Genomic DNA, 26,966 nt, shown 5'->3' with positions numbered 1-26,966 from the left:
ACCAAGTCTGATTTACACTGCGATGGTAGGTTAGTTACAGCTGCAAAGGGGAACAATTGTTCTTTTTTGTCAGATGATTCTAGCCAAATCCTTGGAGTTCAGTCTGTTGCAACTGCCAAGGATGCAAGAGCCTTTCTGTTCTGCAGGTATCCTCCTTTCTGAGTAACCATTCATCTCTAAGGTACCGGGTACTCCTGTTGCTGACGGCTTCCCGTGTGCACGCAGCAGAAGGGTAAAACGGCTGGTATCCAAAGGCAATGCATTCCACTCTCCACTGCAATTCCAGTCAGCTGGTCTTAATGATTATGAAATTTATGGATTGTATGGAATCTCTTTTCGTTCAACAATGTCCCCGAGAGTTTGAAAACTACCTTTTTGTCCCTGTTTGACCGAGATTTCACTGCAGACCCTAACATTGCAGTTCCTCTGAAACGGCTCCGCAAGCGAATCTGCTGGGGAATGGTGACGGATAGGCAGTCAACGCCGGCACTGCCAATGATGCCCATCCCGTGGAAGATACATTTGAAGGCGCCGGATAACCAGGGATCATTTTTTCTGTAATACATACAGAGAACCTAAAGATCACAGTCGCCCAGCCTACTTCCTCGGACAAGGGGGAATGTTTCATTGGCCAACTAGGTTTCAAACTTTGCAGATGGCCTTTCCGAATTAAAAAAAAGTTAATAAGTAGGCCTGGTCTATTCCGCCAGCTTTGGATAGTTAGATTGTACCTTACCCTGTAACAAATGCTTGTATACAACCTCGCAACACACTAAATACAGATATTTTTTCAAGTAGTTCAGAAAAGCATTTGAAAAGTTAAACAACCAAAGACGACAATTGCAATCAGTGGGACGATGTGGTGTCAAATGTGGGCAAAATTGAAAGTGTAATGAATACAGGACTAAAATTGTTATATTTGAATGCACCAGAAGACGAAATAAGCTAAATGCTCTTGTAAGGGAGTTCGAGATGGGCAGATATGATGTAGTGAGCATCGCTGAGAGGTGGCTGAAAGTAGTTCTTAGTTAGGGGTTTAACATCCAATGATACAGCTTGTAATGAAAGGACAGGGAAGTAGGCAGAGAGGGTCATGTGGTTCTGTTGGTAAAAAATGAAACCAAATCCTTAGGAAGTGACATAGGATTGGAAGACGTAGAATCCTTATGTGTAGAGATAAGGAACAACATTTGTAAAAAGGCACTGATGTGAGTTATATCTAGACCTCCCAAACAATAGCCAGGACATGGGGTATAAATTACAATGGGAAATAGAAAAGGCATGTCAGAAGGGCAATGTTGTGAAAACCATGGGCAATTTCAAAGTACAGGTAGACTGGGAAAGTCAGATTGGCGCTGGATCCCAAGACGAGAAATATGTAGAATGGCTGTGAGATGGCTTTTTCGAGCAGCTTATGGTTGATCCCTGTAGGGGAAAGGCAATTTTGCATGGGACATTGTATAATGAACCAGATTTGATTAGGGTGATTAAGGTAAAGGAACCCTTGAGAGACAGTGATGATAATATGATAGAATTTGCCCTACAGTTTGAGAGGAAGAAGATAAAGTAGATGTATCAGTAATATAGTGGAGTAAAAAGATTTACAGAGGCATGAGACAGAAACTGACCTATGTTGGTTGGAGGGGGAGGCTAGCAGGAATATTGGCAGAACAGCAATGGTTGGAGTTTATGGGAGAAATTCTGAAGGTGTAGAGCAGATAAAGAAAGATTCAAAATGGAGGATGAGGCAACCATGAGTGATAAGAAAGATCAAAGGGTGATAAGTAAAAGTAAAATGGAGGGAATTTAAAATTGCAAAAAAAAGGTAAGTTAGAGGATCGGGAAGCTTTAAAAAGCAACAGAAGGCAAATATAAAAAAAGGAGAAAAAAGATGAAATATGAAGGTAAGCTAATCAAAAACTATCGAAGAGTATACCTAAGTTTTTTTTTCAGATATATAAAGAGTCAAGGAGAGGCCAGAGTGAGTATTGGACCACTGGAAGATTATGCTGGGGTGGTAGCAATGGGGACACGGAAATGGCAAACGAACTTAATAAGATTTTGCTTCACTATGAAAGACACTAGCAGTATGTCAGAAATTCGAGAGTGTCAGGGACCAGAAGTGACTGTAATTGACATTACTAAAGGAGAAGGTGCTTGGGAAGCTGAAAGGTCTGAAGGTAGTTAAGTCACTTGGAAAAGATGGACTACACACCAGAATTCTGAAGGAGGTAGCTGAAGAAATTGTGGAGGCATTTTTAATGATCTTTCGAGACTCACTAGATTCTGGAATGGTTCCAGAGACCTGGAAAAATGCAAATGTCATTTCACTCTTTAAGAACAGTAGGTGGCAGAAGAAAGGAAATAATAGGCCTGACCTCAGTGGTTGGAAAGTTGTTGGAGTCCATTAGCTCGGATGAGGTTTTGGGTACTTGGAGGTGCATGATAAAGTAGGTCTAAGTCAGCATGGTTATCTTAAGGGAAATCTTGTCTGACAAATCTGTTGGAATTCTTTGAAGAAATAACAGGCAGGACAAAGGAGTTGTTTACTTGGATTTTCAAAAGGCCTTGACAAGTGTTGCACAGGAGACTGCTTAACAAGATAAGATACTAGCATGGATAGAAGATTGGCTGACTGGCAGGAGGGAAAGTGTCAAACTAAGGGTAAGGGTTTATTTCTGGTTGATTGCTGGTGACAAGTGGTGTCCCGCAGGGTTTGTATAGGGACCGCTTCTTTTCACGTTATATGTCAATGATTTAGATGTCAGAATTGATGGCTTTCTGGCCAGGTTTGCAGAAAATACAAAGATAGGTGGAGAGGCTGGCGGTTTTTGGTTGCAAATATCTGCAGAAGGACTTGGACAGCCTGGGTGTGTGGGCATAGAAATGGCAGATAGAATATAGTGTAGAGAAGTTTATGGTCATGCACTTCGGCTGAAGGACTAAATGTGTAGATATGTTTTTAACCGTGGAGAAAATTCAAAAATCAGCAGTGCGAAAGGACTTCGGACTAATGCAGGGTTCTCTAAAATTTGGCTTGCAGGTTGAGTCAGTGATAAGGAAGGCAAATGTAATTTTAGCACTTATTTTGAGAGGAATAGAATATAAGAGCCAGGATGAGATGCTGAGGTTTTATAAGGCATTGGCCAGACCACCCTTGAAGTATTCTCAGTAGTTTTGGGCTCCTTATATAGGAAAGGATTTGTTAGCATTGGAGAAGATACAGAGGAGATTCACGAGAATGATTCTGGGAATGGATGTGTTGAAGTATGAGTAGCGTTTGATGACTCTGGGCCTGTACTTGCTGGAATTTTGAAGAATGAAGTGGGATCTCACCGAATCCTATCGAATCTTGAAAGGACTAGGTAGAGTGGCTGCGGAGAGGATGCTTCCTGGTGGGTGGGTCAGAGGACGGTCTCCAAATAGAGGGATGACCATTGAGAACAGAGATGAGAGGGAAGTTCTTTACCCAGAGGGTGGTGAATCAGTGGAATTCTTTGCCGTAGACGGCTGTAGAGCCATTGAGTATATTTGAAGCAGAGTCCTTGGTTAGTCGAGGCGTCAAAGGTGACGGGCAGAAAGCAGAAAAATAGGGATGAAAGGAATTATTATATCAGGCATATCGAATGGCGGAATAGAGTCGATGGGCCGAGTGGCCTAATGCTTCTGCTTTGTCTTATGGTCGTTTGGAGAAGGATACGAGTGGTCGATATTATTGTTGTGCGGTTGGTTGTGTGAAAGTACATTTGAAACTGCCCACTGAATTGACCCAACGTTCAGTTCATTGGACAGGACCAGATGCCCAGTATAGAAGGGGGCCGTAACCACTGTGGTCGAGTCGCCAGTGTATTCTGGAGGGCGGACTCATCTCCTGGCTCCGAATATTCCTGCGTGCTAACGCTGCAAAGAAATTCTATCCTAGAATAAAACCACACATTGATAGCGTTCTCGGTTATTTCTTTTTCATGAGCTACTTATCACATCGGTTCCCCCGCACACATTGAAGCCTCGCTCACATTGGCTGCAGTGGGTTGGCTGGACTTAGTCAAATGCGAAAACTTGGGCTCAGAGCGATCCCTTGTTTAGGGCAGAATAAACCCCAGGAACGGATTTCGCAAAAGTTTGGTTCCGAATTCTTAAACTCAGATTCGTGACAAGGATCCAGCTGATCAAACAATCAATTTTTTGAAACTGAAAAATTCTATACACATTTCCAGCGCAAAAAAAAAAACTACTGGAGGAACTCGGCAGGCCAGGCAGCCTGTGGGGGAAAATGGACAGTCGATGTTTCTGGCTGGGGCCAGTTATCAAGTCTGAGTCTTGATACGAAATATCGAGCGTCCAGCTTCATCAACAGAAGCCCCGATGGGTCCTTCAAGCAGTCTGTTTTTCTTTGTTACAGATTCCAACAATCTCTTGCGTCTCCATTTAACAAATGTCTAGCCGCACTTGAAACAATTTAAGTATTTAAGATGAAGGTAGGTTTATATTTGAAAGCCGAGGGTTATGGTTATTTGACATAAAGAAGATGCCAAGGCCTGGGCAGATTGTCAGGATCATACTGAATGGTGGAACAGGTCTGAGGGGCCGAGTGGCCTCTTCCTGCTCCCGTTGTCTTGCGAACTGTCCGCGTAAGCGCAAAACCTGAAACGTCCCAAGCAATAGTTTATTGGCGAGGGGATACGGAGGAACCCGAGTCATCGCGAAGAAACTGACCTCATCTGACAACACAGAACTTGGAATCACCTCTCATAAAGTGACGAGGAGCCGCGCCCCTTTCCAATTACCTGCCCCATGAAGTGTGTGCTCAATGCTGTGCTCTGGAGTTTGGCTAGAGGGCCTCTTATGGAACTTTGTCTAATACCAACAAGAGGCTTCTCCAAAACATGCGTGCATAAAATCATTACGATTCCGTGCACACAGAAAGTGTTGGTCCCAATATCATCTAATTTCCCTCTTTGCCCCCCTCGGAAAGCCCAGGGCGGGGATTGGAGTGTTTCAGCACAGGGAGCCGCGGCCCCGATCTCTGTGCCCGTGTGTGTGCGCGCGCTCGCTTGCGCCTTTTTATTCGCACCGTAACCGTGCTTAATGTAGAAATGCGAAAGGCGATGCAGCTGAAATGCGCGTTGAGTGGGATGGAGCTCTCCTTTAATCTGCTTTCTTCGCCTCGCTGCTGACGAGCTTCAATCACGCAGCCCGTACGTCTCCGTCTGCGGGCGAGCTGCATGTTCACTATCCGAGCACGTACTGAGCAACGTGATGATCGGGCTCCGCTAGCAGCCACTACAGCTGCTGACAATTCCGCCCGGACTCTCTGTCTGTCTCTGCCCCTCCATCCAACCCCTACATCCACCCAGCCAGGCAGCCGTCTCGCCGAGCCGAGGTAGTGCGGGAGCGGATCGGATGCGGATGGGGATGCTGCTACTGTCGCTGTCTTCTCCGGCGCCCTTCTCGTTCTCTCTCCCTGCCGAGCTGACATGTTTCTACTCCGCCTGCCTTGGATCCAGCAGTGAAGCAGCCTCTCTCCACGTCCTGAACTTCTCGTCTCAGTGATTTTTTTTTCCTCTTCCCCGCTCTCCCGGGTCTGAGGAGTGGATGGGTGTTGAGCTCCGGGCAGATTCAGCTGTGTGTCTCTGTATGTGTGTATGTGTCCGTTTGTGCGTGCGTAGAGGGAAAGGAGAGATTTCTCATTGAAAAAAAATGTTGCAGCTCGAATAATTCGTCACTGTTGAAAAGGAAGCCGAGTTTTGCCGGGAGCTGCTGCCTTCCTCTTGTCCGTTTTATCACTGGGTATGTTAGTGACTGCCGGAATGGGCCGGGAACTAAATGGATTTAGCTGAACTGCGATCGAACGTGTTTTCTTAATTGCTCTCCAGGGACCAACGCGAGTTACTTTTAAACAACCGCCGTGGCTGGCAAGGCTCTCACCTCTTACGGTGTAATAACAGCCTCCATCTCCATGGGTTGGCTACAGGCTCCGACCCGGACAGTAACGGGAGCAGTCCTGCTTCTGTAACCCCGAAACACAGACACCTGTCTCTGACTTGATATCTTTTTAAAAAAAACACCATTAGATTTTCTCGTAGTCGACCGCCCTCTGCCCAATTGGGGACCGAGGGGATCACTGACGCTGGTCCCCGGGTGCCGGGATTGCTGAACAGTGCGCCGAAGGCTGGATATGTTAACGTGAAGATGGATTGTGCTTATCTGCTCTCGTGGTTGCTTACAGTTGTAGTAGAAGGCATTTCTGCCCAGGGGGTGTACGGTAAGTTTGTGATGGAAACGATTCTCTTTTGGTGATCAGCATGGAATTGTTCTTGCTAACTCGGCGCATCTGTAACCGATTTCAACAACGGATTCTTAAAAAAAATGAAATCCTCGTCCAAGTCTGAGCGAATGCAGTGAAAGTATTTTAAAAAAAACATAGAATCCCAGCTGACGTTTTGATTTCCAACAACTATTTAGCGAGCTGTTCCATTGTGGTAAATGCAAATGCGGATTTTCAATGGAAAAAATATCGCGAACGCGACGCTTAATTGTTGGAATATTAACCGCAGTTGCAATAAAGCGTCTTAAGGGCTTCCGGGTTTGCCTTCCCTCTAAAAGGGGCAGTTTCTCTCATCTAGGCATCATCTCCCTGTTTAATTGGGTACACACTCATACATTTAATATGGTCTTTATTTTATTGATGTTTGAAGTATCCAATGAGGTGGTTGCAGTTTGTTACACGATGCTGAAATCCCTTCCTCAAGCACGACCTTAAACTTGCTTGCGTACGTTTAGTTCTGGAGATCATTAATCACAAATCAACCTCAAGCATTCATTGAGTACACTGTGTACAACACTATAAACCGGGATTGCTGTTTCAGATTTTACGTGCCAAGTTCCTCAAGAATTAGATTATCAACAATGGCTTCAAAACAGATCACTACGTGAAAGCGATTTAATACACGCGAGCGATAATGCCATAACAGTTTGAAATGAATGACGGCAAGTGTGAAAAAGAAAGATTTTTAATTAAGAGCATTTTCGGGCTGTAGCCAGAAGGGTCGTTAGGGGAAACAAGTAGATGTAGTATACTTGATATCGTTCAGGCATTTTGACGAGGATTCGCACGAGGTTACACAGTTTATGGCACATGGGATTGTGCGCAACATAATGACCAAGGTGGAAATCTGGTGAAAAAGGTATTGCAATAACGGGCCAGTTTCAGCTTGTAAGTAAATAATTCATGCAGCAGTTTGGACCTGAAGAATTCACAGGCAGTAAAGATGTCATAGATGAAGTGACCCACCTGGTCCTGCATTTGCAATGTAAAAGCTTTGAGGAGGTAAGGTTAAGTTCGTGGGCAAGAACATTATGGATTGGTTATAATAGGGAGAGATAGTGATTTTTTTTTCTCATTCTAGTTGGAAAATTTAATATGTAAATGGATCCTGGTGACCTACTAATCAGATTACAAATTAGATACAGATGCCAACTAAGGAAATAGAAGGAACGAATGTCTTTGTCGGAAGATAATTACAAGTGAAACCCCTCCTGCAGCACAATACTTGTATTGACAAGGCGAAATAAATAAACCTGCCTGCAAATGATAGGGTTCAATAAAGGTTCACTGGGCATGTGTTTGAGTTAAGAATAACACCGAATCGAGTTTTATTTTACAATCCAGATATTTCCTTTATTGGAGTTCGAAACTAAATGGGCGCTCTTTCTAAAGAGAAAGTTGACTAGTCAGGAGAGATCGAGAGAGATCATGGAATTCAGTCGTGAGAGCGAATGAATGTTAGTTCATATATTGAATTTCAGGAATTATGATGAAGCGGTGTAGGTATGACGTCACCATCTTATGAACGGAGGGAGGGGCAGACGTCGAGGGTATCACCCTTTCGCTATCCGGCTTTTTAATTTTTTTACCCCAAAACAAACAAGTACCATCTCCACCCCACCAACAAAATACTCATCCTGTGCTACAACCTGTTGAGTTAACTGGCGAGACTGTAACAAATATTTGGCAAGGACTCGAAACAATCATCTGAATTTCAGACAATCAATTGCTTTAAAAAGTTCGGAAAAGGAGGTTGTACGGACGGATTTTCAAAATCCATTACATCACTGTACTATTAAAATCATTCTCAAAATGCGACGTCGCGTCGAGGATGTGTTTAGACTGCTAACGCACAGTTGCTCGTTCACCTTTCTCTCACTCATACACACTCACAAGCTAACCCTCTACTGAGTGATCTAATAGAAGCTTCACTCAGCACAGTCTTGCATCCGGAGAGTATTAAAAACTGTTGTCTTTAAAAAAAAGAACAATCGCGCAGAGAGACATCACAGGTCTGATTTTGTAACCGGCAGATTACTGTTACTATTAACTCAGCATCTGCAGTGAATAATCAGATTAGCGATTGATAATTGGTCACAATATAGATGGTGGCAGAGGTCCCGTTGTAAAGGAATCAATGAGCTCGCTATTTCGAGTCGACTGAACTATAACTCTTTTTATTTCCTTCCTGGGCTGCATCCACTGAAGTCATAGTACTGCTTTCCTAAGGACGGCGCTGTAATCCAATGGCGGGGAACCTGGGTTGTTGATGTTATATTCGTGAGTTGAGCAACGAGATGTCAGGTTATGCTAATTTCGCAAATGAAATTGACCTGTCGGTCTCTAATAATCAATCAATATTGAGGGACCACAAGGAAATCACATTCCTTCCTTCACTAGGACAGGACTGTAAAATTTGGCTGCTGTTTTGAAATGCATTTCTATTTGACTACTACAAATAAGCTGAAAAAAAATTCAAAAGAACTGTAAAGGAAACAATCGTTTAGTTTTGCATTGTTTCTGGCTGTCAAAGGTACTCTGGTAAGAAATGGCACCAGGTGTTTACAAAGGAACTAAACATTTAATTGTGTGTTCATTCATTGGAAAGGTATATCAATTTTGGCACACGTGGCAAAGCAAATGATTGACATAAATTATTCTCTGTTAAGATTTTATATATTTTTGGAGGGGAGAGGCAAACACTGCAGAGAGTTGTTTAAAGTGTACTTGCATATTAACAGCATCATGGAAATGAGTTTTTCAGCATAGCAGTTGGCATGAATCTGGAAGCGATTGAGTTTATCTGATCTTTAGAGGAATACAGGGTAAACACAGGCAAATCGGACTAGCTCCAGTAGACATATTGGGCCAAAAGGCCTGCTTCCATGTTGTACAGCTCTATGAACCGAATCTTGGTTTGTACTTGGCTAGGAAATTACAAACTAGGAATACCAGGTATCACAGAATTTACTTGGTGAGGAATGGGTGCCACCAAGTCACTGTGCCCAACAGTCACCCGGGATACTTTTTAACCATGATGCAGCATTTAAGAAGCCTTAATGATTGCAGGTTGGGTTTGGCTTTTGAAGCCAAAACAACGTGGGATGGTCTAATTATTTATTACGTTATGTTTCTGTCCTTAACGTACAATACAAGTTAACTAACATATAACCTGAATTATTGCTCTGTGTATTTTTAATGTGCATCAGAGGAGACTTCATTTACTGGAAAAGTCTTACTTGTGTATTACACAATTATAGTTTGCTCACAAGCTCCTGAGTGGCAGATAGTGTCAAGTGATAAACTGATTCATGTATTTAGCCTCTGAGTACATTCCCGATGGCCAAGGTCAATAAGAGCAAAAGACATTTTAATTATAAGTTCACCTTAAGTCAGGAGGAGATTGCCCCTGATGCCTCCACCAATTTTTCATGCATGGATATTTCTACTCCCAACAGCCTGAGAGCCGTCATGTATTCAAACAGCCAAAATAATTCCCTTTTCTCCATTTGTCTATATGCAATACAGCCTGAGGAGTTCTATGTAATTCTTCGAGTGGGATGTAATTTCAAAGTCATGTGCATGCACAAAGGATACATTCCATTAAATTGAATACCACTGATGTCACCCACATGACATTCTATTTGCAAGTGAATGTGGTAGTCCAATGTCAAAGAATAAATGACAAATGTGGCATTTGCTTTTCAAGTTCAGACCATGAAAATGGCAAACCTAGGGCTGCTCCAGAATCGGGCAGTGGTTGGTGGAATTAATAGCTTGCAGGGTACAGTAGCTTATGGGTCAGCTTGTTTCTGCCTTCAGCACCTGCACATTGTAAAGTTTCAGCCCACCCTTTTCCGATACACCTGGGCCCTGACTTTATACCAGGCACAGCTGGTGAAGGTAGCACTGTCTGTTAGCTTGACTGGAGTCACTGACCCTGCTCAGAAAAGTCATCAGGCTTTTCCCATACCCCTTTTTGATTTAAATCTATTTTGAAATCTCTTTAGATTAAGTAGTAGAAAATAATTAATATTGTTTCAATCTAACAATTTACAGCTGTTTTTTTTTTTGAAATAGACTTTTGATTATGTAGTAGAAAATAATTAATGCTGTTTCATTCAAATAGACATTTTTAAACATCATTGAACTTTGGAGATAGTTGTAACAAGTTCAAAGCACTTTGGGCTTTTGGTAGGGACTGGTGACCTGCTACAACTCATGCAGGACTGAGGCACAGGGCAAGTAGAAGTTTTTATGGTAAGTTGAATTACCACACATTTCATGGAAGCATAGAATGAGGTTAATATTCCCAGCTGGTTGAAGTTTTTGCTTCACCTAAACCTCTTCCCAGAGTATTCCATTCATTCCTTATTGTTTAACTGGCATAATTTTATTTTAAAAAAAATCCCATGGAATCACAATTTTCTTATTGCTCATGCCTGATCTTTGGTTCTGCTTCTCCTTGTGTTTAGCTTTTTACCTCTTTGCTCTTGACATGCTTCGTTAGCTGTGAGCCTTTTAAGGCTTCTGCTGTTGACAGGAAAATCTGGGCATTTGTACATACTTAGCCAACTGAAGGACAGTTGTAATTGCATCAGTATCCAGGTCAATGACTGGCCCATCACAAAGGGAAAGATTAGTTTGCATCGGTTATAAAGTACGACATCTATGAGATAAATATATACTGGATGATGACTTGCAGTCATATTAATAGAGGCATCATGTCTACATAGGTCAGATGCTGACCCAATTTATTTGTATTATACCAACTATGGGAGATTCAGTTATTTTTACAAATTGGTGCATTTACTGTTGGATGGAATTGCAATGGATGTAGCTATGCTATTCTTTATAAATACCTCTAATGAAAGAAAATTAGAGTAATTTTCAGTGCACAAAGAGAACCACCTTGCTCACGCGGCTTGCTGTTTTGGCTAGTAACTTAATCGCTGGACATCCCACAGAGTCAAACAGCTGAAGTAATTTTGAATTATAATGGCTGGAAATGTGGCTGCCAATTTGGAAGCAAGGATCCATATGCAGTTTAATACTAGTTGGGCTTAGGCTGATAAATTGAGAATAACTATTGTCCAGAATTCTTGCTTTTAGTGATATTTAGATTCAAACAGTTTACTTGGATTTTAATGCCCTATCAAAAAGCCTGCATGCCATTCAGTCATGCTGAGATATCAGGTATATGATCAGATGTCTGGAGTGTGAGTTATACATTTAACCTCCTAATGTAATATAATGGATGCCAACTGAACAAATTCTACTAATCCCTATAGAAAAAATACACTTTTTATGCTAATTATGAACAAGCTTTGTGTATTTTGTAGGGCTATCAATTACAGAAACATGTAAAAACAAGTTAATTTTATATTCACTTGACTTTCAAAACCTGATTAGTCGTATTTACCATTGTGGATTATGGATCAATGTGGAAGCATACTCTGACTCAGCATAATAGGAAGCCCATCATACCAGTCCTGCCTCTTTCATGGGCTTTCCATGTAATCTCACTTCAGTTTGCTGCTCCAAATATTTATCCTGTTTTCCTTTGAGCATTATAATAGAATCTGCTTCCATCGCTGCAGACTTGCCCCCGAGTCCTTTTTGATTTGTCGTTCTATTTTTCATTGTAGTGATAGTGACTTCATCTGTTAAATTTCATTTGATGTAGTCTGGCTCTCTTCATTAAGTCTCCCCTGAAATTTGTGACTATATTTATGGTTTTCTAAATTCCTAGTTATCATTTCAAAGTGTTGGAATTGTGGCCTCACTACCAAAATCCAAGGCATTTAAAGAGTAATATGCTTTGTACAGGCCTCCTGGGGGAAACAACTGTTTATTTTCGTTCACTGTAGAAAACATCCTTTCTAATTATTTTTCATCTTATTTTGTATTTGTGTTGCTTCCATTCCTAGTTTCCAAATGGTTCTTGTTTTCAGATTGTCTGCATCCTATGTCCTCTTACCATCAATAATTATTGAGGTGGTCTCACGCAATTTCTTTGATCAGTTAGTGGAGTGCAAACACTAAAGAAACTGTTTTCTCCTTCAGCCGTCTTGGCATGGCTCATATACTCAACATGTCAGTTTCCAGTTGTACTTCCCATCAATATAAAGAGCAGACAGTTACATCACCAAACAAAACGACATTCCTCCAGACCAAGATCCACAGCACAGTACATATAACACAACACATAAAGTAATATTACCACAAATAAATTAACAAATAGTAAGATGCATTTCTGTCACATCTAAAAGTAAACAGAGTAGTGCCACTGGTGTTTCATAAGTGGTGAGACATGGGTGGCAGCATAGAGTTCAGTCATCTCACAGCCTGGGTGAAGAAACTGTTTCCTATTCTAACAGTCCTTGTCCTAATGCTATGGTACCTTCTGCCTGATGGTAGGGGGCCAGAGAGATTGTAGGATGGTTGGGAGGGATCATTGATAGTGCTAAGTATGCACTAAGTATGATAGTGCTAAGTGCTGCGTATGCAGCACTCCTGATAAATATCCCTTATGATCCTCTCAGCAGTTCTTGCAATCCTTTGTAGGATCTTGTAATCAAATGTCTTGCAATGCCAATACCAGAAGGCAATACAGCTAGTCAGTACGGTCTCATTACCACTCCTGTAAAAAATGATTAGAATGTGGGAAGAGGGTGGTTCTTGGGGAGCCTCACTCACCTCAATCTCAACAGGAAGTGCAGATGCTGCCATGCTTTCTGGACCAAAGAAGTGGTGTTGAGGGACCAGGTGAGGTTGTCTGTTATGTACACTCCTAGAAACTTAGTGCTCCTAACTCCCTCCGTAGAGGAGCAATTTATGTCTACCATTCTATCAGCCACTCTACCTCCTCTCTATATGCCATCTCATCATCATTATCGATGAGGCCAACCACTGTTGTGCCATCAGTGATCAGTGAACTTGATGACTTGGTTTCAACTGGAACTAGCAGTGCAGTCGTGCATCAGTCGCTGCGGACAGCAGTGGGTTGAGTACACAGCCCTGGTGGAGGTGTGGGGGAAGGCAAGTGCTCAGTGTGATGGAGCTAGAGATGTTGCTGTCAATTTAGATCCTTCAGCTTTTTCTACCACTGAAGTGATCACCAGGACCTTAACATCCTCTCCTTTTTCATTGCTTCTACCAAATAACATTCTATCTATCCGATATGAAAAGTCCAGTGATCTTAGCATCAGTGCTTTTTATTTGGTGGTGGAGGAATGGAAAAGTGCTCCAGATTTCCATTGATCTTTGACGGCAAGTATGCTGGTTTTCCACTCGGAAAATAGCTCCGATTTTAAAAGCTCTATGACCTGCTCTGATGGATCATCTAGTGGAAAATTTATCTAAGCCCTGAAGGTTTTTAAAAAAATATATTTTATTTTTTTAAAAATCTCCCACATTCAAAAATGTACATTGCTTTGCATCTGGATATCAGTGCATTTTAAGCCTTCTACTGACTCTACAGTCTATTCACTATTGGATCAATAAATCCTGCTGAGAGTCAATGCACATACTCAAGCATATTCTCATGAAATGATCTGATCAAGTTTGTCTTACAAGTGAAACATTGCTTCTCAATTTTTAATCCCCAAAACAATTGATGCATTAACCTTGATGATTACTTTTGGCATGTGTGAGTTTGCTTTTAGTTTTGTATATACACAGATAAATCTTGTTGCTCTTTTACTTTTCCTAATCTTTAATCAGCAAGCAAATATTCTAATCTGTCCAACTCAAACCCAAAGTGGCTGAATATACATCATGCTTTGAACACCATTTCCCATAGTTTTTTGCCTACATACTCCCCCCCCCTTGTGGAATTATTGTCCCTCCAAGTCCATCTCCTGTGGAAATTCAGATTTGTGAAACTCCATTACTTCATCCCTTTAGCAGAATGAAAATGAAAAATTTAAGACCCCGGTACAGGTCCACTTGTCATATTCCATCAATCTAAAAATGACCCCTTTATCCCCACCTCTCTGTATTCTATATCCTACAGCAACACAGATTGTTTTCAATCTGTGTACTTTTTAATTTAGCTGACAATTGCCTTATTCATCAATTGGTGACCATCATAACTTCATAGATAAATCCTGATGTCTGTGCTGACTCTTATGGTTTAACGTCCATCAGCTTGAGGACAGTATGCATATTTCTGATTACCCCTTATGGGAAGGATGTGGTTGCACTGTAGAAAGTAGATATCTAAAGATGTTGTCAGGACTGGAAAATTACAAAGGTGTAAGAAAAGGTTGGATGTTAGTACTGTTTGCTTTAGAGTAATGGAGGCTGAGAAGAGACTTGCTTCAGGGAGAATGAATTGGAAGAACTTCTATCCCTTGGAGAATGGAATATCAGGGGAATGGCTTTAAATTAATTGCTAGGAAAATTGCAGGGAAGATGAGGATTTTACTTTACCCAGTTGTATGCACATGTCTGGAACATGCTGTCTGAAAAGATGGATTAAGACATTCATCACATTTACAAAATGCATGAATGTTGCTCCCTTCTGAGTCATAATTTTTTTCCATGATATAATTCTGTTTCTATTCACTTGATGGGATGTGAACAGTCTTGGTTTATTGCCTTGGTTTATTCCTGGAATTGATGTTAGTTTGATCACCCTATGATTTGCAGTTTATCAATCTTGAATCACAAAACTGAGGAGCTCTAATTTGCACCTGATCCCCCATAGATGATAATCATTGGATCCTGGAGATTTGACTATCTCAAATTCTGTTTCAAGGGGTATACAATCCACTGTTTTTCCTTGACTTCGATTTGGGTTCCCTTGTATTTCCCAGTATTGTATCCTCTTTCTCTGCTCTGATAATTATCTAGACTGCTTGGCTGATCAGATAAATTGTTGCTTTTTCAATAGTTCTATATGCTGTGTGTTGGGCACAATTCCTTTTTACCACTTTGTCGGTGGTTTACAGTAAATTTTAATAGCCTTTATAAGTTACTGCAGCCTTCCATCTTTGTGCTTCCCCTTTGGTATTTTTATTGCATTTTATCATTTTTTAATCTGCTGGGTGTTTATTTCTTGTTTTTCTGTGGACTTTTTCATTTCACTTGATACTGTCTCTTTCTTGCTGAACCACGAGTGAAGCTTTTTTCTTTAGCATGTACTTATTAGTTTGCAGCGAAATAATCTGTTTAAATATTATGTTAGATTCAGATTTGTTATATCCAGTTGTGCACAAAAGACTTCCAGCCAGATTCAGTAGTCTTAGCAGATTCAATGCTTTTCGGGCATTTAAGTTTTTAGATTTTTCTGTTTAATTGTCCTCTAAGCTTTCCTTTGTGTCTTGTATATTACTCTAGATTTTTAATGTTTCCTGACTTGTACTGCATCATAATTCTTTCCTGTTTTCCCCTTCACTCTTTTTCTTTCATCTTATAAATTTCCCAGTCCTGATGAAATGTCATCTGCTTGAAGTGCGTATTCTATTTCTCTTTCCACTTATGCTGCTGAGTGTTCCACGGCAATTTTTCTTATCATTTCAGCCCTATTTCCTGTAGCCAAGTTAATGCTCCTTGTGGGAAATCTGGGTTGCTGTTGATCATTAATAAAATCTGGATGTGTCTGTGTAGACTTACTGCTGGGTTATGGGATAGTGTTGGTTAATCCTGCCTATTAATGCTTTTTAATAGATGAGCTAAGCAATGCTCTGAGCTGATAAGCATTTTAGTAAAATTTTCCATTGCCTATCACACATTAAGGATATCCAAAAGTCTTCCATTCAATGGTATACGTTTGCAATGCAGTCAATTATATTAATATATTTGGTATGCAAATTTGTCTACATCAAGGGCGTCAAAACAGTCATGAGAGGAAAAAAAACTGATGAGTTAATTTGATCTAGTATTGGCCACTTATAAACAGTTTGACAGGAAGTTGGTTTAATGGTTTGTTCCACAGATGCATTGTACTGTCATTTTAGCCTAAATTATGTGCTTGAGTCTTGGGGTAAGGCTTGAACACACAATCATGTTTAACCATGTTAAAGCTAAGTCCTAGTCTGTCAGACTTCAACACTAGCCAAGCCAAAAGTGGGGTGCCACAAGGATTTAAGTTCTTGAATATATTCTATGTTCCACAGACAAAATGCTGGAGGAACTCAGCAGGACAGGCAGCATCTATGTTTCAGGCTGAGACCCTTCATCAGGACAGGAATGGAAGGGAGAAGAAGCCAGTGTAAGAAGGTGTGAGAAGGGGAGAATGAAGTACAAGGTGGCAGGTGATAGGTGAAATTGGGAGAAGGAGTGGGATGAAGAAAAGAGCTGGGAAGTCGATTGGTAGAAGAGGTAAAGGGCTGGAGAAGGGGGAATCTGATAGGAGAGGACAGAAAACCATGGAAGAAAGGGAAGCAGGAGGAGCCCCAGAGAGAGGCGATGGGCAGGTAAGGATAGAATCTGTGAGAGGGAAGTGGAAATGCGGAATGATGATGGGGGGGGGGGAAATTACAGAAATTTCAAGAAATTGATATTCATACCATCAGGTTGGAGGCTACTCAAACAGAATATGAGGTATTGCTCCTCCAATCTGAGCGTGGTCTTATTGTGGCAGGAGAGGAGACCATGGACTGATGTGTCAGAATGGTGGCCACTGGGAAATCCCAGTATTTGATGTGGACAGAGTGAAGGCGCCGATATATAGGAGGCCACACTGGGAGCACTGGATAAAGTAGATGACCCCAGCAGACTCGTTGGGGAAGTGTCACCTCATCTGGAAGGACTGTTTGGGGCCTTGAATGGAGGGAGGAGATGCAGGGGTTATTAGTGGCATACACAACATCTCTATCGATTTTGTGTGTGCGTGCACGCTTGCCATGTGAGGAAATTATGTCCTACTTGTGAAGTCTGTTCAGTACTTTGGTCTGGAGACTGATGCAAGACAGAAGTTGACAATGATGCACAAATCTGAGTGGAATGACTTGGGTGTTCATGCTTCATGATTGGCAGACAATTGAGTAGCATCCGATAATCTGAGTTGGGTGACCAAGTGATCTTGTGTTTAAAACTGATTGTTCCATTTGGAACAGAAGCATTTAACAAGAGAGACATGTTGGATCAAACTAGGAACTATTCACACAGTAATTGCAAAAGGTTTGGCTTTTACTTGTGTTTTTTGTTTGGGGAGTGATCTGTTTGTTTGGGCTGCACTGATCTTGAGCCTGACCCTCTGCTTTGTGCTGCTGACGGAGCAAAATCAGAAATTGTGGAATGATTGGACCTTCGCATGAGTGACGGGTTCTGTGTTCACAACCAAATTGAAAATGTTTTAAAGGGTTATGGACCATCCTCACCTTTGTTAAAGCTTTGTAACTGAAAAAAGGGAAAATAGAACCTGCAACAAAAACTCTTTGGCAGGGATGTGCTTCTGTACAGCACAAGGTAATGTCTTTGACATGAGAATCAAAGAAGTTCCTTCATCTTTCGGATGCTTTTATCACCATTGAAGTGGTAATTATTTGGTTTCTGTTGCATGGAAATTACAAGTGGCAGTTGTTGTAATCTTTTTATGTAAATAAAGACACATCCCTGTGAACAGAAAATATTGAAGATGCTTGAAGGCTGAAATAGAAAATTCTGGAAATACTTGAGGATTGAGGGCAGCTCTGTAGGGCAAAACAGCTTTTGTTTCCAGTCGGTGTCTGGCAAAGATTAGTTTTGCTAAGAAGTTACTGATTAAACCATTAATCCATTTCTCTCCACAATAGGTGCTGTTTCATTTGTTGAGGAAGCACTGACACTAAAAGTACTAAATGAAATTGGACATACAAACCTCACTTAAGGGCAGTTCGGATAACAGAAATTCTCCCTATCTGAATTCACAAATCACCAATAAAAACATGGAATTATGGAATGGAAATTTGCTCTTACAAAGTTTATATGAAGAAATTAGATACACATTTTTTTAAGCTCACAATTCTAGATGCATGTGCTGATGACATGGCTTCGCATCATGGAGAATCACGATAAAGACAGCATTCTAGGAGCAAGGGCTACATACTTTTGTTCTGAAGATTCACAAGAGTATTCTAAACAAAAAATGCAAAATGTAAGAAACAATGCAAGTTGGCAAATATTATGTTAATTATTAGTATCCAGTATATTGTATCCTATTTATTAGAAGATGGTGATCTGCTGTGCTGTCATGTTGAAGCCAGGCAGTTTGCGTAATGAACAACCTTCCTCCAATATGGTCAGATGTACATTTCCAGCCCCACAGCTAATGAAAATGCATGATCAAATCAGCCTGATGTATGGTTGGTTGTGGTTGTAGTTTGAGAGAAAGGCATCTTTGTAAGTTGTAGTCTATTCTGTAGAAGGGAGACCTGAAGTAATGGTGGAGAAATTGAATTATCAAGATAATAGCTATGTTGCAAATGAAATAATTGGTTTGCCACCATGTTGAACTTTGAGCTTCATTGCAGATATATCTTGTCAGGCAAATGGAGGTGGCACCATACTGCTGCTCTTCACCTCTGTCTTAAGTTTGTTAATTTAAGTCTTTGTCCAGGAATAAGAGAGCCCTCAGTACCAGCCTAGAATTTCACATGGTATCCAAATATGCTGTCCTGTTAGAAGTGGTGATTTTTGGTTGAGAATATACTAAAGTTGGGCTTCAGCTTACTGGTAGTTCAAAAGGCAAGAACTATGACTAAAAACATTATTAATACTTACTTTCAAAGGTAAATTTTGGTAAACTATCACTACAAACAATGAAGAGGTGAGCAAAGGTGAAGCTGACTTGAGAGATGGAGGTTAGAGTTGAAAAAGGAGCTGGAGTGATTCGGAGAGGAGTCGTGGTGGAGAAGTTTCAGTGCCCATCCACCTAAACCGGGACTGAGGTCAGATTGATCCGACCACTGAGCTAATTTGGAAAGGTCAAGAACAGCTTCATGCTGAGTGGCAAGGTCTAGGCCCAGAATGTATCACTGCAGCAGGGCTTGGCCTGGGTCCTGGTGCATGACACAATCTGGTGTTTGGACCATTTAAACGCTGGTCCAGTTAGAGTGGAAAGACTGTGTTGGGACCGGAGCTGAGGGTCGAGCTGATACTACTCAGTCTCCTGTGTTGTTCACTGCTCTCTCCGCAGCGCTGAGGCTGTGACACTGCTCTGACTGCTGCGAGCTCGATGTCTGCGAACTTCGCAGTGATTTGCCCCGCTGTATGATGAACTGAGACTGAGGCTGTGTGCGGACTCTGGCTGCTCCGGGATTCAGGCCTATGGGCTCAACATGGTTCTGAACGCCCTTGCTTGCTTTTATTGTTTACATGATTTGTATTTTTCCCCTTTCTCTGTGCATTTGATGTTGGTCTTTTTTTAAAAAATTGGGTCCTTTCTGGTTTCTTTCTTTGTGGCTGCTGGTAAGGGGACGAATCTCAATGTTGTATAATTTATACATACTTTGAAAATAAATGTATTTTAAACTTGACTACAAATATCCCATGGCATTATTTTTGAACAACAGATAAATTATTCCTGGGATTCTAGTCAGAACTTATTCTTGGATCAGCATTGTCAGAGGATGTGATCTAGTCTCTAACACATTGCTCTGTTGCCTAGAATTTGCATGTGTTTGCACCTGTTTTTCAAGTGGTCAAATCAAGCGTGGAATTGTTTTCTTTTCTGCTGTAGATCTCAACAGTGAATGCAATTGGGTGAAATTTGCACCCATTGGGAAAATGGTCCAGGCACTTTTTTGTGCAATCTCCTTCATGCATGATAGTTCCCAGCATCAGATGTGTACCTACTGATGTTATGAGTTGTGCTTCATTTGTGCCTTCCCTTCTTTTGCATAAACATACAATTTGGCTACAACCTAGGATCTTCACTGATTCCTTTACAGATACAACTTGGAGAATTTTGGGCTTGTTTGTTGTATTTGTATTCATTTAAAGGGATACGCTGATGTTCGGAGACCTGACTAAACAGCTTCAAAACTTGCTGCATGTTACTTTCTAAAGTTGAGGGTGTGATTAAAGTAAGATAAAGTAAATGTATCTGTTGAATCCATGGTGCTCTGTGCTATTGCTGGCAGCAATCCTTTGGCATCCTTTCAGGTCGAGGCATGGCAGGGTTTGCATTAATAGCAGCAGCTTATCTCTGAACAATGACTGATATTGTTTGCTTTTAATGTGAGAGGCATGATTCAATAGAACGACATTCAGAATTGAAAATTACATTATGCAAGGATTGGAAATCATTTATAAGAGTGCACAGCCTTGTGCTTTTCCCAACTCAGTCTTGCATGTGGGTTTCAAAATATTGCTGATAAATTGCTTTGTCACCTTTGTCATTGCTAGGAGGCTCCTTTCTTTCACTTTGAGTGCAGGGTCACACTCTTGACTAGATGGGCTGACTTCAGACTGCACCCCAAGGCCTACTGAGTGAACGTTACTGCACCCTACTGACCCTTGGCCCACGATGCTGGACTGATATTTTAACTTCCTCCAAAATTAATCTAACCCTTCACTCCCACATAGTACTCCCTTTATCTTTCATCCTTGCGTCTATCTAAAAGTCTCTTCAACATCCTTAATGTATCTGTCTTGACTACAATGCCCGACAGTGTGTTCCATGTATGTTACTTACCAAACTTTGTTGTAACACCTACCTCCAGCACCCCGCTATACTTTCCTCTCATTACCTTAGAATTACATTCTCACATACTAATCATTGCCACCCTGGGATAAAGCTGCTGGCTATCCACACACTTTATGCCTCTTATCATCTTATACAGCTCTACCAAGTAGCCCCTATGTATAAAGAGGCACAGAGAGATGTGTATTCTTTAGAGAGAAGTTGTGGAGAAATTTATAGGAATGGTTTCATTGAAAGGAGATTGAATATGATGGATCATGCAGATGCAAGATCAGGGTGGAAATTAGCAGGAAAAAGTGGTGTCATTTTGATTCTGATCTCCGTCTGCTTATATTCAGCCCTAATGAAGTTTCTTGGCCTGAAGTATCAACTGTTCATTTTCTTCCATAGATGTTGCCTAAGCTACTTAGGCATTTTGTCTGTTGACATTTGTGAGTTCTGTTTTGGTGCAATGCAGTTATTGCTGTATTGAAAAACGAGTTGGAAGATGGTTCTGAATAAGCATGGAACAATTTTCAACAGAAATACTGGTGCAGGTAGAATCTGTACCTGTTCACATTTAAGCTGGGGAGAGCGAGTAGAAACAAAGGGGAAGATGAGTACATGGACAAGTTTTACCACTCAGTTAAGTGCATTGATTGGGTCTCTGTTCAAAGAAGAAATGGAGAGCCCTTTGACCTTGTTGACATGGAATGGGAGTGTAAAGAGGTTGAACAAACCATGGTGAAGCTGAGCTTATTGTAATAAGAAATTGTTAAAATGGCAAATGGTTTCTGAAGCATCAGGGATATAGGTGAAAAGAATGGAGGGGATAGAACTGAGTCCAGGTAAGAACAGCAGGCTAAAGCTGTAGATCTATCAGGACAGTCCTGTTTGTGGAACGGGTAGAAGTTTGAAGTGGGCAGTGTGGGGTTGGAGAAACACCCTGGCTGAAACTCTGGAGGGAAGATCTCCAGATGAAATGTGTAATCTGGAAGGCAGTGGCCTGATGTTGGTAGATGGGATCATGGTCCAGAAATATGTTGAAGGAAATGTCTGAGAGCTGAGATTTGATCTCTGCAGGGTAGACATAATTTCACCAGACTATAACAGGGTTCCTAGTCCATAGTTTCCTGAAAGCAGTTGTACGGATTGGGAAGGTGATTAAAAAAGGTCATATGACATGTTGGCATGTCTGATGAAAAAAATGGACTGGAAGTTAAGGTGGATAAATAAAGGCAAACATGCAAGGAAATATCTCATAATTCCCAATAAAGGTGTATTCCATTGAGATTCTGCATCTGTTGCTAGCTTCAAAGAAAAGTTAAAGATAATATCAAAGTGAAAGAAAAGGCATACACATGCTGTAAGGTTTAGTAGTGAACCTGGAGAAAACAAACATTTTAGAAACCAGGAAAAGAAAGATTACAAATGGAGAAAATAAATTAAGAGTAAACGGACAAGTAGCAGGCAGTAAGAGGTACTTAGATATATTTAGAAAGTGTGGGTAAGTTCAAAGGTCAAAGCATATTTATTGTCACCGTACTTATAGGTCACCATATACTATCCTGAGATTCATTTTCTTGAGGAAATTTACAGTAGAATAAAGAAATACAATATAATCAAGTGAAAGGCTACCCACAAAAAAAACTGACAACCAATGTGCCAAAGAGGATAACTGTCCAAAAGAAAAAGCTAAAAATAAAAACTGCAAATAAATAATGGGCACCAACTCTAAACAACTTATTTATTAAGATACGGTACAAAGTGAGGTGAGAAAGCAAATTTATGATGAGGATAATTCTGTCAAGAGATAGCTTAAGCAAATGGGTGAACATTTGGGTGACAGCATAATATGGGTAAAAGTTTTCTTCTTTAATAAGAAGAATACAAAAGCATAATATTTTGTAAATGTAAAGAGTGTATGGAATACTGCACTACAAGTGGATCCAGGTTGTCCTTGGGCAAGAAAAGGTTGGTCTGCAGGTATGGCAGGTAATTAAGAACACAAATGGAATATTGGCCTTTTATTGCAAGGGGGATGGATTCAACAAAAAAAATGTATTTGCTTCTACGTCATGGGCCAATAATGCGATCACTACACACAATTCTGATCCTGTTTAAGGAAGGCTACACTTGCAGTTGAAACTGTTCAGAAAAGTTCACAAAGTTAATTGTTAAGATGAAGACATTAACTTGACAGGAGTGATTCAGCTGGTTGGGTCCGTACTTGAGTTTAAAAGCCTGAATTGTGACCATTCTGATAGAGCTTGATGAGATGAGTGCAGAGAGGAGGTTTTCCCCTGTGAGGCACCTAGAAAGGGGGATGGGACATGGCTTCAGATAATTATTTGTCCTTATAAAGTGGAGATTTGCGAAGGCTGAGATGCAAAGGTACTTATTGAGCTTTGGATGAATTAGGGGTTATGTAGAACAGATGGGAGCTTGAATTGAGGTCAGTATCAGATGGGGTGTAACTGATGAAGACCACACAGTTATTTCCTGCTTCCTGTTTCTGTGTGAGCCCTGAAGTTGAATGGCTCCTGTTGCCCTATGGGTCACTCACTGTGATTCTCATATTCTCAACAGCTGGTTAAAATCATCTGTAATGCCAATCTTCCTATTCACACAGACATAGTGAAAACACAGCATAAGCTTTTTAATTTATGTTGACTTTTTTGTGAAGTGACAGTTGATATCTACGACATAGGCACAAATCTTTTGAACAATTTAGGAGAAATGCTGCCACACTTTACCACAAATAGATTTATGTGGGCTTAGCCCAACACACCTCTTTTCCATCCCCAGGGGATGATGACCTTGATGGTTGCATGGGTCATGGATGTTGTGGCTATCTGAAATCTGCTTGTAAGTGTGGAACACCTATTAGATTTCTGAGAAGAGTTACCGTATTTCTCCAATTGGATTCTTGGTGTATTGATTGGATAGATGGATTGGGCAACCACAAAGCTTTGTTTTTTTCCTTATAACCATTCATAACCAATAATGGGAGAGGTGACAACTGGAAGTGCCACAGAGAATTTGATTTGTATTGGGTTATTTCCTCATCCAGTTGACTATCAGAATCAGGTTTATTATCACTGTCTTAAACGGCATGAAATTTGTTAACTTGCATCAGCTGTCCAGTATAAAGACATAAAATTATTATAAGTCACAAGTAATGCAGTGCAAGAAAAGAAAAATAATGAGGTATATTGTTCAGAAATCTGATGATGGAGGGGAAGACGCTGTCCTGAATCACTGAGCGTGGATCTTCTGGGTCCTGTACCTCATCCCTGATGGTAATAACAGGAAGAAACCATGTCTTGGATGTTGAGGGTCCTTAATGATAGATGTTGCCTTTTTTGAAATGCTGTGTTAATGGTGGAGAACGTTGTGCTGGTGATGGTGTTGGCTGAGTCTACCACCCCAGAACCCTCTTGAGATCCTGTGCACCAGTGTCTCCATACCAAATGATGATGCAACCAGTCAGTCTCCAGAGATCTGCAAGAGTCTTTGGTGACATGTCAAATATCTTCAAACTTGTAATGAAGTAAAGCCACTGGGGTACCTCCTGCAACAATGTGTTCACCCCGGGACTGACCCTCAGATGTTGACACCCAAGAACTTCAGCTGCTCACCCTTTCCACCACTGAGTGCAAGGATATTGTTGTGATACCACTCAACCAGCAGATCTACCTCATTCCTGAACATTTTATCACCACCTGCGATTCTGCTCACTGCAGTTATTGACAGTAAATTTACAAATGGCATTTGAGCTATGCCTAGCTACACGGTTATGAGTCTAGAAAGGGCAGAGCAGGGGGATAAGCATGCATTCTTGAGATGTGTCTTGGTTGTTTGTCAGCAAGGAGGAGATGTTGTCTCTGTTCTGCAGTGACTATGGTTTATCAATGAAGAAGCCAAGGATCTAATGGCAGAGGGAGGTTCAGAGGCCTGGGTTCAGAAACTGCATAAAGTTTCCCTAGGTGCTTAAAAGCGGAGAGCAAGTGAGACAGTGTCTGCAGTAGACTTCTTGTGATGCCTCATAGTGGGTCCAATTTATCATTCAATCTCACAAATAAAAGGCAGTAGACTTATTTTTAGCATGAAAAGTTATGGAATTGACCCTTGCTCTGTCCTTGATCTTTGCTAGTAATCATGGAACATTAAAAATAAAAGGGATTTCTCCTCCCCTCCAGTCGTGAGCCACTGAAGCCTATCATAGCAATTTGATATTGTCAAGACATAAAATATTAATCTGGGGCCTCCTTAATCTGTACCATTGGGTGCTATGCTAGGATGCATTCTAATATTTCTGTGCATTTTATTACAACAGAATTGAACTAATATTTGGATGAATTAAGCATGTATGAATGGACTTGAATCCATCTGGCATTCTTGAAGTTACCAATGGAATTGCTCCATTTTGTTTTATTTCCTGATACTGCATAAGTTGGGGCTAATTAATATTGTCTATAAAATGTGGGTGGTGTTTTTTTATCATGATATCTCAGATTTTCAATTTACACTAAACTATTAAAACAGATGGTCACTGTGAATCACAAAGGTGTGTGCAGTATTCATTTCACTGAGTCACTTGTTGTCATGCTGATCCGTAACTAACTGTATGTACCTCAGTGACCTAACCAGTTATCATATTTGCTGAGGTTTGAATTAAAATAGCTGTTACATCAGGATGAGTCAACTATGTGGATCCACCTTACTTTCGTAGAATCTTGGATAAATGTTATTCAGAAACAAAGGAAAAAGGTTACTCGCAGTGGACTATGGAGGAATACGATGCACAATGGATACTTTCATATCCAAGGCCAGCACTTATCAAATATTGGAACAGGTAACTGCAATTATAGTTGGCAATCTGTTGCAGAAATTGTTTTGCACCTACTTTGTCCAAAATGACAGCTGTGGATTCACATCAGCAGATTCAATATTTGGATTCACTCCCAAGTGAAAGTCAAGCTGTCATCATTGCTTCAAAAGCCTCACCATTGGAAATATCTACAGCAGGCACTTCAACATCCATCACTAAAGATCCCCGCCATCTGGGCCAAGCTGTCATTTTGCAGTTGCTATCGATCAGAAGGTACAGAAACTGCACATCGCCAGGTTCAAGAACAATTACTTCCCTTCAACCATTCAATCCTTAAATCAACCTACAGAACCCTACTCACTAGAGCTTAACAACATCATGACCATTATTAACACAATAACTTTGATTGCTTTGTACTATAATGAACTTTGTTTTTGCTGTAATTGTGTTCTTTCTTGTAAAACATTTTGTTTGTATTATGTTTTTCTTGTGGAAGCTGCCTATATGATGCAGTGTGCTTGTGATGTGGCTGCAAAAAGATTTATCTTTGCACTTGTGCATATGACACTAAACTTGGCTTTGAAATAAAACGGTAGTATAATTTAGTTGAAACTTCACAGATCTATAGATTCTCACAGTATTCTTCTAGCTTTTTTTGGCCAAGTAGAGTTGGGTTTGGGTTGTAGATCCCAGGAATTCTTTATTTCCAGAGGTTAGTGGAAGCTCAGTGGTTGATTATGATCAAGGTCGGATGTCAACAAAGGATCAACCATGTGTTGAATGATGGAATAACTTCATGATATTCATATAGTCATTGACAGGTACAGCGAAGAAACAGGCCCACTGACCGACCAACCAACCACTTATTTTGCAAAATCCTTTTTTTCTCCTGACTTCCCATCACAATTCCTGATTATATTACTCACCCATATTCGTGGGGAAATTCCATACTCAATTAACCTACTAATTCACATCTTTGGGATGTGGGAGGAAACCAGAGCATGTGGAAGAAATGGGGAGAATATCGGACACCATCTCCCCATATGGCACCGGAGATCAGCATTAATCCTGGGATGCTGAAAATGTGAGGCATTAGCTGATACATTCTGCTGCATATGTTGTTGAATCAATAGTTAGTACGTTAGAGTTGAAGGAAAACTTGAATACAACAGAGACAGCTTACCCGCTTT

General features: G+C 40.8%; 1 protein-coding gene across 1 annotated transcript in view; it reads left to right on the top strand.

The window, feature by feature from the left end:
• The first annotated feature begins 5,346 nt into the window (after positions 1 to 5,346).
• mdga2a (MAM domain containing glycosylphosphatidylinositol anchor 2a) overlaps positions 5,347 to 26,966 on the top strand; it is a 916,773-nt gene continuing 895,153 nt past the window's right edge. Inside the window, exon 1 of the mRNA XM_059959455.1 lies at positions 5,347 to 6,265. Coding sequence (XP_059815438.1) covers positions 6,193 to 6,265 — 73 coding nt within the window. The 5' untranslated portion in view covers positions 5,347 to 6,192. The remainder of the gene's footprint in view (positions 6,266 to 26,966) is intronic.

This window comes from Hypanus sabinus, chromosome 2 (genome assembly GCF_030144855.1).
Source record: "Hypanus sabinus isolate sHypSab1 chromosome 2, sHypSab1.hap1, whole genome shotgun sequence".
Lineage (NCBI taxonomy): Eukaryota > Metazoa > Chordata > Chondrichthyes > Myliobatiformes > Dasyatidae > Hypanus > Hypanus sabinus.
Note: the sequence above shows the minus strand (reverse complement) of the source record. Positions and strands in the feature narration are given on the sequence as shown.